Raw genomic sequence first — 15,000 nt, 5'->3', positions numbered from 1 at the left:
AAAGCAGCTTTGTAAACAGAGGAAGGACTCATCATGCAGATTAATTGCTTTTTCTATAGAAGACATCTTCCTGATCTGAGATAAAGCAGCATTCAGTGTAACTGCAATACTACATGTAAATCTGGTGTTAGTTTAACAGGACAATTATTCACAGAATCTCTTTTAAGACTGATAGCCCATCTGGCTTCTCATTTATCACCTCACTGTATTTTCCTGGTTTTTTTCACAAATAGTTGTCAGTTTATTACGTGCTAGCTGCTGTGGGCTGGGGTATGCTTATTATACTCACTGAATAGCACACTGCTGTGAAGTAGTTCTGGTAGGTCAGGGGAACACTTTTACACTTTTGGCATTACTCATTGCCTGAAACAACAGAGGCGTAACAGTTTTGGAAGGACAAGATGAAATTCACTGAAACCAACATTTCTCCCTCCAAATCTAATCCCTTCCTTGCTCTTTTTTTAACAGCTATTTTTATGATTCCTAGTTTGCAACTACCCAAACTCACTGTCGTCATGAAATGCGGAGCTTTTTTCCAAAGAAGCTTCCAAAGAAGGCTATTAATGAAACCATTACTCTCACTTTCTTCTTTACATACTATGCTTAAGGCACCTTGGAAATACCTTGTTTTTCCTTTGGCTAATAGTACCCCTTTTTGCTTTAATGCACCTCCACTTTTTCTGCATGCAACAACACTCTATTTCTGTGCATATTTTAGCGCACCATGTGGATATGAGTGTTTAGAACTCTTGACCTTTGCATTCTCATTAATTTTTCAGAGGAATTACATACTGCACCTTTGTGGCATTCAGTTCAGCATCTTCAGCTCTTAGTGCCTTGTCATGCTCTTCCCTCAGTAGCTTCCTTAGCCCCCCAAACTTGCTCTTTTGCAATCTTTTCCCACTGACCATCCAACTTGTTGCTATCAGGCCCTCAGCCTCACTCTGTCTCCCTGAGGAGTCCCCCTTGAGCGATCCATTCCCCCAGCCCCAGATCTCAGTGCCTCGTCCTTCGCAGGACACCCTCTGTCACGTCTGTCCACCCGGCTGGACAAACACCACAGCACGGGGTCCCTGCGGTTTTCTATGCTGACTACAAGGGGGAGGAGGTGTGGGGGGCGCGATCAGAGGCCTCAGCGCCTACCCCCACGGAGGGCACCGCCGTGACCTTGGCGTGCACCTGCGGGCCTGCCCGGCGCGGCCGGCGGGACCCCGAGCGCCGGCAGCCGGGCAGCGCCGGCTCCCCGCGGGCGGCCGCCCTTGGGCGGGGGCGGCGTGGCGAGCGCGGGGGCGCCGTGGCGAGCTCGGCCCGGCGCCGCTCCGCGCCCGGCGGCGGCGGCTCAGTGCGCAGGCACGGCGCGGGAGCGAGCGGCGCTCCGGGCCGTACATAATACGTGGTGTCTGGGGCCGGCGCGGCGCAGAGCGGAGATGGGGCCGGGCCGGGACAGCCGCAGCTAGCGCCGCCAGCGCGGGGGCTCGCCGGCCGAGGGCAGCGCCGGGAGGGACAGGTAACCGCGGGGCCGCCGCTCCGGCCCCTCGGCAAACTTGGGCTCGGCACTTCGGCGGGGGCTTCAGTGGCCGCCGGAGGGCTCACGGCGGGGGGGACGGCGCGGAGCGTCCCGCGGAAGGCACCGGCCGCCCTGGGCTTCGCCTCGCGGCTCGGGGGGACGCCGGGCAGGCTATCGCCGCGCTGCCCCGCCAGTGCCGGGGGTCGGGGAGGGGTCGGCCGGACCGGGATTTCCGCTGCCACCGGGGCACCGCCGGGCCGGGAGGGTCGCGGGGGCCGAGATCTCGTCCGCGTCCGGGCGCTGCGGAGTTCTTCCGCTTCGGCCGGGAAAAGGGAGATGGAGAGCATCCCGCTCCGGCGGCGGAGCGGGCGGGGCCGCCCCCCCAAAAACACGGAAGAAGATGCTGCTCGCACCCCCCCGTGCAAGGCAGGGGAGCAGAACTGGCTGCCGGAGGCAGCTGGGCATCCCGGCTATCCTCAGGGAAGCGGCAGCAGGTGCCCCTGGCAGCGCCGCAGCCCCGAGCGAGGGCAGGGCGCCGGGACGGGCGGAGCGCGGCTCGGCCCCGCTGCCGGCCCGGGAAGCGCCGGCAGCTCAGGAGGCATCGGAAAGGCCACCTCGGAGACTGCTGTCAAAGGCAGGCTGTATATGCCAGTGGTCCCCCTTCACAAAGAACGCTGTCTGTAGGTAAGGACTGGAAACATGGCTCTTTAAACAGAAGGGTCAAAGTATGTAAATCTGAAGAATGGGGAGGGCGACTTCACCTGTGCCAACCATCGTCATCCGTGGCTTACATTCGGTGGCAGTGTGGTGTCACAGAGCAATGACACATCTATATTTCCTTTTGTGCTGCTTTTTAAATGACAATTCCTTACGCTTTAATTTTTTTTTTAATGTGTTCGACCCTGGCACAATAAAGCAAAGTATTTGGAATTTTTTTTTTTTTAATTTTTCGTGAAGCTTGCTCATCTTTTAATCTGTCTGTTCATCAATCCAATCACATCTCCCCAGATCAGCAGAGGATAGTAAAGCTCAAAGTAAACAGGACAGCTTTTGCCATGGAAACAAAAGTTGCTAGGGGATGGATTGCTACTACGCAGTGGTGTTCTCTGAAGCTGTGATCCTACATCCCACATTTTCCTGAGCACCTTGGGTTTAGGCACTGAAAAACTTAATGATTAAGCTGCTTTTTTCAGCCTGGATGTATGTTTTCAGATTGTGGATAACACAGATTTGGGTAACAGTGACTCTCTTTTTTAGCAAAAGTTTCTCAACATTTCAGTGTTTAGTTTCTCAGCCCTGAAGGCAAGACATGCAAATACACATCCACACTCAAGAGATCATAGCTACTGCAGTATTTATTCATCCAATGTAAATTGGTGCTGTGACACACGTTTCCTTCTTACTTCTGGAGAACTGTTTTCTCTCTGACTGGTTAGTTCCTGTGCCCTGTCTGTAGGTAGCAAGAACATTATATCTACATTGCAGCTGAGAAAAGAGACCATCTTAGCCCAGATTACCAGGCTGCTTCATATAGGGCTGGGGAGCTGCCTTCTCTCTTAAGGGGCAAGATATTTTTCAAAAGATAGATTATTTATAAGTGAAAGAGTCTGACCATGAAGAAAATGCTCAGTAGAATTAAAATTATGCAGTCAGTGCTTGAAAAGAATTAATGATTCCTACAGTCCTTTTTTCCCCCTTCCATTTTAAAAGGTCATACTACTTGATGGTATTACAACTCTTTCAAGAATAAGATCATTCTTTTGTTTTCTGTTTCACCTCCCAGCTCTTACTTACAATTTTGCTCATATACCTGACCATAACCACCTATTAGCCTTTTACATTGTTAAAGAAAAAGAATCTAAGTGTCATGTAAGCTGTGTGGTCGTTACAGGCAGTTCTTCATCAAGCTTTTAGAAACACTGCATCCTCCTTTTTCTCTCTTGACTAAGCCTATAGGCAGTGCAATGAATGTAAGATCATGTTTATACAGGTGTCTGTCATGTCACATTGGGTTTTCTTAAATTTATCACAATAACTAAAGTTGCTCAGCAAAGTGCTTCACCTCCTTTCTGAATGCTGCTGGTGGCAGCTGGAGTAATACAAACAAGCTTTGGCAGGCCACATTATCCAGTCATGTTAATTCTGGGTCTTCCCTGAGTTGACCTTATGGAAGCGCTTACACCGGGGGAAAATACCTACCATTCTGCTCATTATATGATGCTAAATTGCTTACCTCAAAGATTTAAGTTGGCCAGAAGTTAAGCATAATTTATTAAGAAGGTAGGGTTGATGTGAGAATAAAGATCTAAGTAAGGACCCAAGAGAATGAGTTTCTGCAGAATTTTAGTTGACTTCTTTATTCTGTTTCTGATGTGTGAGATGGAATCTTTGCTTAACCAGAAGATGGGTTGAGGGGGTTGGATTTAAAGGGTTCTTAACATTGAGGTACGGGCGGTGTGACCCTGCATGAGAGAGCTGGAGCAGCTGTGGTAAACTGCACAATTTCTTCCTCTCCTCCTTTCCCCTTGAGGTATGTTTATGAGGTGGGCAGAACTCTGGTTTTATGAGAACTTATCAGTGCTTGTACTGTTAAAGATGGCAGCTAGCTGTTGATGAAATGGTGGCAGTGAGTAAAGAGGACTTCTTGTTCTCTCTTTTTGGGTAGGGAATAAGCGGTTTTCCTGAGGGAAACAAAAAGACCCTCCAAAAGTAAAATAACTTGCTTTTCCCCACAGTAGTCCAGATTATATACTTATACATATCACAATTTTATATATATATTTTTGTACCTCAGAAAATGATAGTGTTCAAAACTTCATAGCATGATAATAAAAGCACATCAAACTGTCCTGATTTTGACTGGGGTAGAGTTCACTTTTTTCTCAGTAGCCGTTACAGTGCTGTGTTTGGGATTCAGTATGAGAACAGTGTTGATAACATGCTGATGTTTTGGTTGTTGCTTCATGCTTGCCCTAAACGAAGGACATTCTCAGTGTCTCATGCTCTGCCAGTGAGGAGCTGCACAAAAAGGTGGGAGGAAGAACAGCTGGGACAGGTGATGTGAGCTAGCCAAAGGGGTATTCCACACCATAGACCATCATGCCCAGTAGAGAAATTGTAAGAGTTACCAGGAAGGGGATGATGGCAGTTTGGGGGACAAGGTTTGGCACTGGTCAAGGTGGTGAGCAACTGTATTGTGCATCACTTCTTTTCCTTGGGTTTTATCTCTCTTTTTTTTATTCAGTATTAGTAGTATTATATTTTACTTTGTTTCAATCATTAAACTGTTCTTCTCTCAGCCTACAAGCTTTACTTTTGATTCTTCTTCCTATTCTACCATAGTTGAAGGGTAGAGGGTAGATATGAGCAAGTGGCTTCAAGGTGCTTAGCTGGGCTTAAACCATGACACCAACAAATGTTTTTCAGTATATTGACTATAGTTGGAAACATCATTGTTAGCTATGTACAACTAGACACAGGGTGGCCCCAGGGCCAGGCTCTCCCAGTTCACCTGGTGAGCAGCTGATGCTGCCCAGTAGTTTCCTGCTGTCTCAAGGTCTCTCTCCACCATGCCTGTTTTTCCACCATTCTTTGGAAGGCCAGCACCTTGAGCACACTGACGGACACTGGTGATGTGCTATCAGCAGAGAGCAAGCCCATCCACAGACTTCGAAAGCACTTCTTTAATTTCCTAAAGCTTTACAGTGGCTGAGGTGGAGAAGGGAAACCTGCAGGGAGTACAAAGGCAGTTAGGAGTTCAAAAAAGGGGCTTCTGACAGTATCTGTGCTTGGCACTACCCCTGTTGCTCTGTGAAGCTCCGTCACCAGCAGTGTTCCTTCTGGCCCTTGGCAGGTCTCCCAACAACATGTGGGCTGCCTCCTCCACTGGGTCATGACTTCTGTGAGAGCCTTAAAACCTCCTCACTGGGTTGTATGAGAGATATTTGCAACTCTTAAGATGCTGAGATCATGAAATGCCAAACTAAATGCATATTAGATATACAAAATAAATAAAACCCCAAGATAATGGGTTCCTGTAAAGAAGAAAAAGCAAATCCCCTTCTGTTCCTGAGCCAAGAACACAAACAGATTCCCAAAGGCTGGAAGTTCAGTGTTTATGCCAGCACAGATTTCTAGTAGAGCCATCCAGAGGATTCAGTCAGACTGTTGCTATATACCCATCAATATTTGCTGGATTCCTCTTAATTTGAATGTTTGCATACTCAGGTACTTCATACTTAGGAGAATCACTCATTCCCAAAGGGCAAAGGTCTGTAGGGCTGCAAAATTGGAAGGTCCCAGTGGCCATGAGCACACCAAACCTTCCTCCCTCTAAGTGAAATTGCTGCAGAAATCTGACGTACTGCTTGAAGCTGATATAAATTGAGCCATGACTTTCAGGTGCATGTTCTGATTAACAGTTCCCTTTGGACTAAGGCTTTTTGAACTTCTTTAAAGAAAAGCCAATGAGCCTAAGTGACATTGAGCTATTGCTCAAGTTGTTTTTAGGGGCTAGTATTATTTCAGTGAATTCAGTAGCATCACACTCGCACAAGCTAGTTCAGGCCTTGGTCCTGCATAGTTAAATATGGATTTTGTGTGTTAGGAGAACTTACATGAAATAGAAAGAGTAAGAAACTTTGTTGGTAGTTTTCATAGCAGGCAAAATTCTGATTTTATAAAGTCAGCAGGAGCTTGGGCATCAACTTTTTCAAGAGAGCAGTACTTGGCTGTAGGCTTCGTATTTCCATTTCGGTCTCACTGAGCAGATTGATGCTTTTAAGGCGTTCCATTTTTAATTTTTTTTTTAACTATTCATATTTAAATACAATTTATATACTCTTAATCTGTCTAGGACTTACTGTGTCTCTGTCTCCTAGTCCTGTCTATACAGGACTAAGCATTGATATACCATTCACAGCTCTGTTTCCCATAGCTGTGAATGGTATATCAATGCTTAGTCCTGTACTTCAAAAGCTCAGAAAAAGCCATTTTAAAAACCCCCTCTTATCCAGCAGTTTGGAAACTTCATAGGGTGGCAAACTCTAGAGACTGACAGAGACAGTCTGGAAGAGAGGCAACATGAGCCCTTGAGGGATGCTGGATTTTGTTACCTGGCATATCCTGCTTTTTTTAGTCTCCATGGAAACACAGTAGCACATTAGTGTGAAAGACGGGGAGTGAGCACCCTGTGTATGGGAGTGAATGTTCCCTGCAGCACCTTTGGGCTGTGCTGTGCCAAGTCACTGAGTTCCTTGGGTTCGGTCAAGCTGAGTCACTGCATGCAGCTGTACCCGGCTCCTTTCTCGGTTTGGGAAAAAAATGAAGGAAAGGTCTCTCCTGGGCCGTTTTTGGTTTTTTTTTTTTTTCATCACATCTGGAGAGTTTGCAGCCATTTTTTGTTTCCCACTACACTGATAATGATCTGCTTTGCGTGAAACCTCTCGTTGCAGGTAGGAAGGATGAGCTCCTATGCTGACATCTGCGGGTCCAAGCACACGCAGGGCAGCACCGAGGGAGGGTACCAACGCTACGGAGTTCGGTCCTACCTGCATCAGTTTTATGAAGACTGCACAGCTTCAATTTGGGAGTATGAGGATGATTTTCAGATCCAGAGATCGCCGAGCAGGTGGAGCTCTGTATTCTGGAAGGTACTGCCTGTTGCTTTTTACTGGAGAGAGACACTCCCATTTCAAGACTTTCCCTGTGTAACTACTTCTATTAAGTATTCATCTAGAAAGGCCTTTTTTGTTGCTCAGTTTTGCCTGAGGTGACCAAATAACTATGTCTGAAAGCAGAGCACTCTTATCAAATATGTCAGCTCTCTGGGGTCTTTGGATCATCTAGTTTCTCTGTCCCAATGTCACTGAAACACCAAAGTCTTGTCTGGGAACCCCATGTACATCTTGAAAGTGTAGTTTACCTCTGCTTTGCACCTATAGAAGTCCTTCCAGATTGTTTGGAACAGGACTGGTAGGTTAAGAGCAGAGTGTGACATAGGGATCAAGAAAACCAGAAGATCTCCATTAAGGTCAGGGAATTTGACAGAAATGGAGAAGAGCAGAGGTTGGGTGGGGCCTGTGAGGCCATGCATTCCCTACCCTGCGATGATCCCTACCCTCAGGAACATTCTGGGTGAACCAAATTTTGTACTTACACTTGAAATGTGCTATAAACACTCTGTGATCAGTTCATACAGCAATAGCAACTTCTTTCCAATCCCTGCAAAGGAATGATATTTCATGAAGTAAAAGCAAGTGGTGAATATGACAGACTACCAGCAGTTGGTGCTAACCACCAGCTAAAGTTAAAGAAATAATCAGTTAAAGAATAAAGTTAAAGAAATAATCACAGCACTGGGGTTAAACTCTGATCCTCTCTCTGATGGGGCCTTTTAACATGAAATGCTGTTCAAAGATAGTAATAATGCATATTCATTGTTTCCAGAAATGTCAGTACTCAATTATATAAATATGAGTTCTAAAAAGACCATTTTTTCCATATATTCTACTTCTACTAGCGCCTCATATATCCTAAAAGAAAAATACCCACTTTCTGCTAAGAGAGAGAACTGTATTTGCAAGACACAGTGAAAGATAAATGCTTCCTAGGAGCACTTCCCAACTGAAAACTGGAAAGGGAAATTGAAAAACTGGAAATTAATTGGGATTTTGTATGTTTCTTTGTTTGTTTTCCAGGTCGGACTCATCTCTGGGACGGCTTTTATGCTGATTGGTGTAGCTGTTCTTGTAGTGGGTTTTCTTGTGCCACCAAAAATAGAAGCCCTTGGGAAGGATGATTTTGTCGTTGTGGATACCCGTGCTGTTCAGTTCAATGGGTCTCTCGATATATGCAAGCTGGCAGGAGCAATCTTGTTCTGTGTTGGAGGGTCCACTGTGGCAGCGTGTCTGCTGATGTCTGCTTTTGCTAAAAGTTACTCCAAAGAAGAGAAGTACCTCCAGCAAAGATTTAAAGAGAGAATAGCTGATATAAAAGCCCATGCAAACCCAGTCACAAAAGCGCCAGCACCAGGAGAATCAAAGATACCTGTCACTTTGTCCAGAGTTCAAAATGTCCAGCCTTTATCTGAAACCTGACCCTTCCCTAGGGTTTTGTTTCTCTTGTAGATCACTTTAAGTGGAAAATATCAGCCCTTGTTGGCATCTGTGCTAGTCAAGTAAAACATCGAGTGCTCTGCTATGTAAACAGGCAGCTAATGGGGGAGCTGCTCTGGTAAAAATTTAGGATTGGGAAAAAGGAAATTATGTGATTAGACCTGTGACTAATATATTCAGTACATTTGAACCTTTTAATCTGTGTGGGTACAGTAAGTTCTTGCAACAATTATTAGGTGTTTAGCTTATCAGATTGCATCCCTGGGAAACCTAAGGTGCACTTATTAAAGCTGTACCAGGAGCACTCTACATCCCACTATTTAAAGTTTAGATTAATTTGCTATTATTTCAATTTTATTAGTTAGTTTAATTTTTATGGTTTTTTGCCTTTAAAATACTGTTCAGTCTTACATTTCCCACCTGGTTCTGCTGTCTGGGAAGCCAAGATTCTGCCCTTGTAATTTGCACTTGTCCTCCTGCCACATGCTACAGTCTGTATCAAAGTAATACTGCACAGGTGAAACATACATGTCAGGGAGAGCCCTTAATTTGGTCCTGGCACTTCCCAGCAATGTAACTTCCTGGCAAAGGCAAGTTACACTTGATCCTGAGTTACAGCTAACCTGTGCTAAAGTGCCACTTCTGTCTTAGTCATTGCTGTGTTAGCAAAAACTACAAACAAAATAAAGTTAAGGAATTCCTGTGGGAGGAGGAACATCATACTTGTGTGTCTTTGCTTTGATATTGTTTCTTTCATTAGATTATTATGTTGAGGCTAATACAAAATGCTTTTGTTTTGTCTGGGTGAGAATGAATAAATGTGTTTGACATGCCCAGGCCCTGTATTCTGTCAGTACATCAATGCCATGTTAGATGATCTCAACATGCGTATCTAAAGACATTTTGAAATGCTGTTTATATTTTTATAGAGAATAGAAAAAGTTATGCTTAATCAGATACATCTGTGTAAATGCTTACCTAAAGACTTGTCATTTCATGGAAGACCCCTAATTATTTTCTCACCCAGGGCAAATATTTTACTGTCTTAATCTATGGATTTAAATTAAAGTGTATAAAGAAAGATGTGACATTTGTACTCTCTGACAATATGTGCCACCTTATAGTTCTGTCTATTTTTTGAATGGATTGAATAAAATTCTAGGCGTGAGCCACCCATGGATTTTGTGAAAAGTTTCTTTCTCGTCAAAAAAAAAAATTTAAGAGCACTGCTTAGAGGAGAGATCAGCAGTTGAAACTCACTGGTCTCTTAATGCAGTCTGTTTTCATCTTACAGCAGCAAGGAAGCCACTTTGGTGCTGAATCAAAGAGATTCTGCCACAATCATGGCAGATGTGGGGTAAGAGCTGTGCTCTTTCCCTTGCTCATAAAACATTTTGTGGTCTGTGACACTCAGTTCAGGCTTACAACATCAATAGGCCAGATCATATGTGTTTGGAAATTTCAGCTGAATCTGCAATAATTATCATGGCCATGGGAAGGAAAATTTTCTTCTGCAAAGAAAGTTCCCATCTTGGCAACACAATTGCAGAGTCCAAGCATTAGCACTGAAAACGTGGACAGTCGAGAGCTCTTCACATGCACACATGGTCACAGAGAATGGAAGAAAGAAGGTGTAAAGGCATCTGGCAATTCACTGGCACCCATATATTAGAAATGCAAAGGCGCATTGCACCCAGTACTTCAAAATAAGACTGTAATCTCAGGGGAGAAGTAGAGATGAGCAGTGCTAAAGAGGAAAACATTAGGAGACTGGCAAGGTGAGCTGCATATTTATAAAGAAAGCCATCAAGCACAGGGGTGAGGGGTACTGATTACTCACAAGGCACATGGAGAGGCTGTCACTGCTGCTGCATGTTAGTTATTCCAGGTAGAGAGGGTCCTCAGTGTTTCCTGTCCAAGTTGCAAGGACTGTTGTTTATTGCCATTGACTTTCGCTGCTGTCAGGCTATCAGTGTGTGGGCAGCTGAGTCAAGCTGTTCTGGCCTTTTCAACTGAGACTTTTTAATTGTGCATGGAGGTAGTGTGACATTTTAAGTTTTACAGTGAAATTCACAGAAGGAGATGAGAGTGAGGGCTCCTGTAGCTGAGTCCCTTCTCTTCACTTGCATTTTGTTAACAGTGTGCTGGAAGTTTGACTGAAAATCCAGCTGGAAAAGAAAGCAGAGGTTTACCCAAACTAGCTATATGGGTGCATAGTTCTCTTTAAAACACACTCCACCACACATGCAAGTGTCACAAAATTGTCATCCAGAGGACAAATGACCCAACAGGTGATTGATAGAGCAGATCCAAACATCAGGTGCTCAGTCACATTGCACAGAACTGAACATGCTTTGACAGTACAAAAGCAGATGAGTCATGGCATGGCATTACCCAGGTGCTAGGAGAAAAGAAATGCCCTTGAGGATTTTACTGAAGCTTGCTGGGATAGGAAATGCACTTGGGATTTATCAGCAGCAGCAAAGCTAATAATGCTGTCATGGCTAACGTTGCCACACACGTTTCATCTCATTAAACCCTTGTTTCGGTTTCTTGGAGCTTTTCTGGAACTGAGACCTCCAGAGGCTGCAATCTTTCACAGCAGAGAATCAGTGCCACACACAGCTTTTGTAGAAATATTGAGCAGAAAATTGCTCTGTTACTATTAAGAAACCACATCCTGGAAAGATTAGGACACCTGAGGAACATTTTTAAGATCCATTTTCTTGTAATGTTTTACCACCTTTACCCTTTGCTGGAGGAACTGAAGCATTGGGAAAAGGCAGTGGCAATGTACTATGCGCTGTTCTTATGGAAAATGCCTGATATGGCCTCCAGATGGAGACCAGCAAGAGGCAGTCAGGCTCCCTGGGAAGTTTCTAGTGAGGTTAAGGGCAATCTGTCCCTGCACGTATCAATTTCCCTACCATGTAACTTTTTCACTTTTCCCATCCCCATTAAATTGCAGCACACACTCAACTATGGGACTGCCTGGGACTTCCCCTCCAAGCACTGACTGCCATCAGCTTTCTATAAGGACCTATTAATGGAGACCGCAGTGCAAAAGAAATGGCTTAAGCAGCCAAGGTCTCCTTTCTTCAACCGTTTGACCTCCCTGCTCCAGAGGCTACTTTCAGTTTCTTCATGCTCATCTTATTTCTTGCCCTTTTTCTAGCCACATTTGGCTTGAAATTACAGTGCAATCCCTCCCAGCCATTTTCTCTGCAATTGTAGTGAAAGAAATAACAATTTTCATCTGAGTAGTAATTACTGGCTTCATTTTGGATAATAGATGTTCTGAAGGTTAGCTCTGCTTGTCCAGCACACTGTGCAGAAAAGGCTTCTGTTAGCATCTGTTCTGTCCTCCGCTCTCTAGGCTGTCTTGACCCCTTTATTTTCCATTTTTTCCTAGTGTGTGGTGAATCACAGACAAAAGGCAGCGATGGAAACATTCCTCCTCTTGAGCTGCCTGTAAGCAGATAGTATGAGACTTTTAATCATGCACAAGTACAAGCAAACAGCTCTTCATGAAAGCAGAAGCAGTAGAATAGGGAGGCTACAGAGAGAGAGGTTTGGCAGGGGCGGAGCAGCAGGACAACCTGCATGCACACCAGGGAGGCCACTCAGCCCTTTAGGACATGAAATGCAAAGGAGACAGCAAAAGACTACAAGTACCTTAGCTGGATGCACTTTCCCAGCAGCTTTCTAAAAGGGCTAAGAATGGAACAATTTTGGTAAAAAAAAGGAATTAGCACTTGGAATTATTCAGCACTGACTGGTCATCCTGCCATTACACAGCAGGCTGCCCTCTCAGCTCATGGCATGTCAGGGGTAGAGAGACAATAAAATACAAGCTGCATGAGCAGGCTGTAGAGGCATAGGCTCACACCTTCCGTGTCCTACCCCTTACACAGCTGAAGGAAGCAATATCTCCACAGAGCATTACCCTGCTCCAGTTATTTGGGGTTAATGTCCATGCACCTCTTAGAGAAACAATGCTTGTTTTATGCCAGTTCATCCCCATGGGACAGTTTGTCCCAGAGGAAAATAATTCTAAATGGGAAGACTCACCAAGTTTTTTTCCTATTTCCAATATTTAGAGATGGTGTGTGATTCTTCTGGAGCCTTCTGGTCTCTGGGCAAACAATCCATCCACCCCCTTATTTTTCTTCAGTTCTTATCTGGACGTGTGGCAGACCACACAGTGTGCATTTCCTGCATCAGTTCACTTGATGCACATCAAGCAGGCCAAAGCTCAGTTTTGCTGTCAGATAATTTACAGAGGTATTGGGTTGAAAATAATCTTTGCATATTGACCATAGGTGAGGCAAGTACCTTCAGAAAAAAAGCCCTTCAGAAAAAAGAGCCAGCATCAAATGACCTCTTTTATTGTTTTTTTTCCTAATTATTTACAGCTGATTTTTGAAGGCATTCTTTATTTCCCAATAATTTTCCTTTCATGGACTTTTGCAAATATAGATGGGACATGAGTTTTAAACAATACTAATAAGCTAGTCAATTTAACCATGTATGTTGTGCTGCTCCAGCAATTTCAGCCTCAAAACATAGGGCACTCATCACTTCAGGCCATTTCCTAGCTAAAGGCACCCTTCAGCCTGAGGCTAAAGGGATGTGATGGTGTTGGTGTTGGTGCTGTTGTAATCATCTGTCAATGAATATCAGAAGAGACAGTCAGTAAATATTGAAAGCATAGAAAAACTTGCTGCAGGTCTAAAACCTGTGACCAGAAAAACATAAGTACAATGGCTAAAATCTTCATAGAAGTCAACATTTTTTTAAAAATCAACTTTTGACAGCCATATTCTGTCCCCCGGTGCTAGACAAGCATGAAGACCTTATTGTTGGACAAGTGCTTTATCTATAATGCAACGACATATTTTTCCCTTAAAGATACAACGATAAGAAAAGTTTCTTCGGGTAGCTTCTGCTCAGAATTGGTTCAGCTCTTGAATGACCCTTTGCAAAGGCACCTCTTCTGAAACTGGAGCAAGTTTCTGCCCTGACAATAATCCTCACTTCAAAGACTGCTGAACAGAGCCACTACCTCCAAGAAGCACAAATCGGAGGGTGCCCCAGTATCTCCCACCTACAGGCTGACTGGGTTTCTGGCTCCCTGCTTTGTAAGGTCACAAATGAGTGGGTTCATCTGCACCTTCCTTTGCATATCAGAGGTGACTGAGAAAGCCCTGAGCAAGGCACACATCAGTGTGAATCAGAGCAGAGGCATTCACTGAGACCTAGGGCAGCCACAGAAGCCAGTGGCTGCTTTTAGCTCTGACCTGTAGCTGGCTTTTAGGGCAGAGGCAGCTCCAGCACTCTTCCAAAAATCAGCATAGCAGCCATGTGAACTCCCTTGTGCCAAAGTCTTAAGATTTCACCAGAGGGAGACTGTTGCAGCATGGCAGGGCGGTAGAAATGCTGCAACCCTTTTTGAGGAAGCTGCTCAGAGTAAGGCCACAAGAACAGCCACTTCAAGTCCATGCACATGCCACAAATACCTCAGCGGGGAAAGACAGGGTCTTTGCATGATATATTCCAGTGAGGGTTTTATTGCATCTACCACACCAAAGGGACCAGAGACGAAAGACCAGACTGTGTGGTGAGCACAACCTAAGCAGGGGGTCAGTGACCAGTGACCTGAGGGCACAGGGGCAGACAAAGGGCAGGGGAAGGGCAGCAACCTGTAGGGGGATGAGGGATGAACAACTGGGGTGGGCAGTGTTATAGGTAGATAATGAGATGATTGGCTCTCCCAATTAAGGGATAACGATTGTGTGAATATTAAAAAAAGCTTTAGTGATGTATAGTTATGTTATCATAGTTTAGATGTCCTCTGTTCTCCCCATAGTTCCCTTTTCCCCCTGTATTGTTGCCATCAGACAGCCTGGGTTGTCTAGGACAGGTAGAGAGAAGGTGTGCACATGTGGCTCTTACCTGGGGCAGTTGGGAATGGAAAACCTTGGTGCCTAGGGGGTGCAGCATGGCAACACCTGATCTCCAATCAAGTTACAAAAAGCAGACTCCACCGATAAATGGCAAAGAGGAGCTGACTGACAGACTTTGGGAGGGGCCAGGGCTGGATGATGCAACCCCAGGGGTATAAAAGACTGAGCATCTATCTGGAAGATGAACTGGCCATATGGTGTCAATGAGGGCAGTTCGCAGCGCTGTGAATTTTTCTTTATGTAGTTCTTTTGTTGTATTTTTGTCAAGGTTTATTAAACCTTTCAAAATTTTAAAGTGAGCAGTTGTTTCTCACAGCGGTGTCAACTGGCCAATGGGGGAGGCAATCTAATGTAGATTAGTAGGCAGTAGTGCTGCAGAGCACCATGGGTTAAGTCCTCTCTATCAGATTAG

The 15,000-nt window shown here is 44.9% G+C and overlaps 1 protein-coding gene across 1 annotated transcript; it reads left to right on the top strand.

The window, feature by feature from the left end:
• The first annotated feature begins 1,124 nt into the window (after positions 1-1,124).
• On the top strand, positions 1,125-9,802 carry NRSN1 (neurensin 1). Its single transcript, XM_038129708.1, has 3 exons — positions 1,125-1,507; positions 6,961-7,158; positions 8,206-9,802. The coding sequence occupies exons 2-3, from the start codon at positions 6,970-6,972 to the stop codon at positions 8,602-8,604; spliced, it is 588 nt and encodes a 195-aa protein (XP_037985636.1). The 5' UTR covers positions 1,125-1,507; positions 6,961-6,969; the 3' UTR covers positions 8,605-9,802.
• The last annotated feature ends 5,198 nt before the right edge of the window (positions 9,803-15,000 follow it).

Source organism: Motacilla alba, chromosome 2 (assembly GCF_015832195.1).
Source record: "Motacilla alba alba isolate MOTALB_02 chromosome 2, Motacilla_alba_V1.0_pri, whole genome shotgun sequence".
In the NCBI taxonomy this organism is placed as follows: domain Eukaryota; kingdom Metazoa; phylum Chordata; class Aves; order Passeriformes; family Motacillidae; genus Motacilla; species Motacilla alba.
The sequence above is the reverse complement of the archived record's forward strand: the minus strand, read 5'-3'. Positions and strand labels throughout refer to the sequence as shown.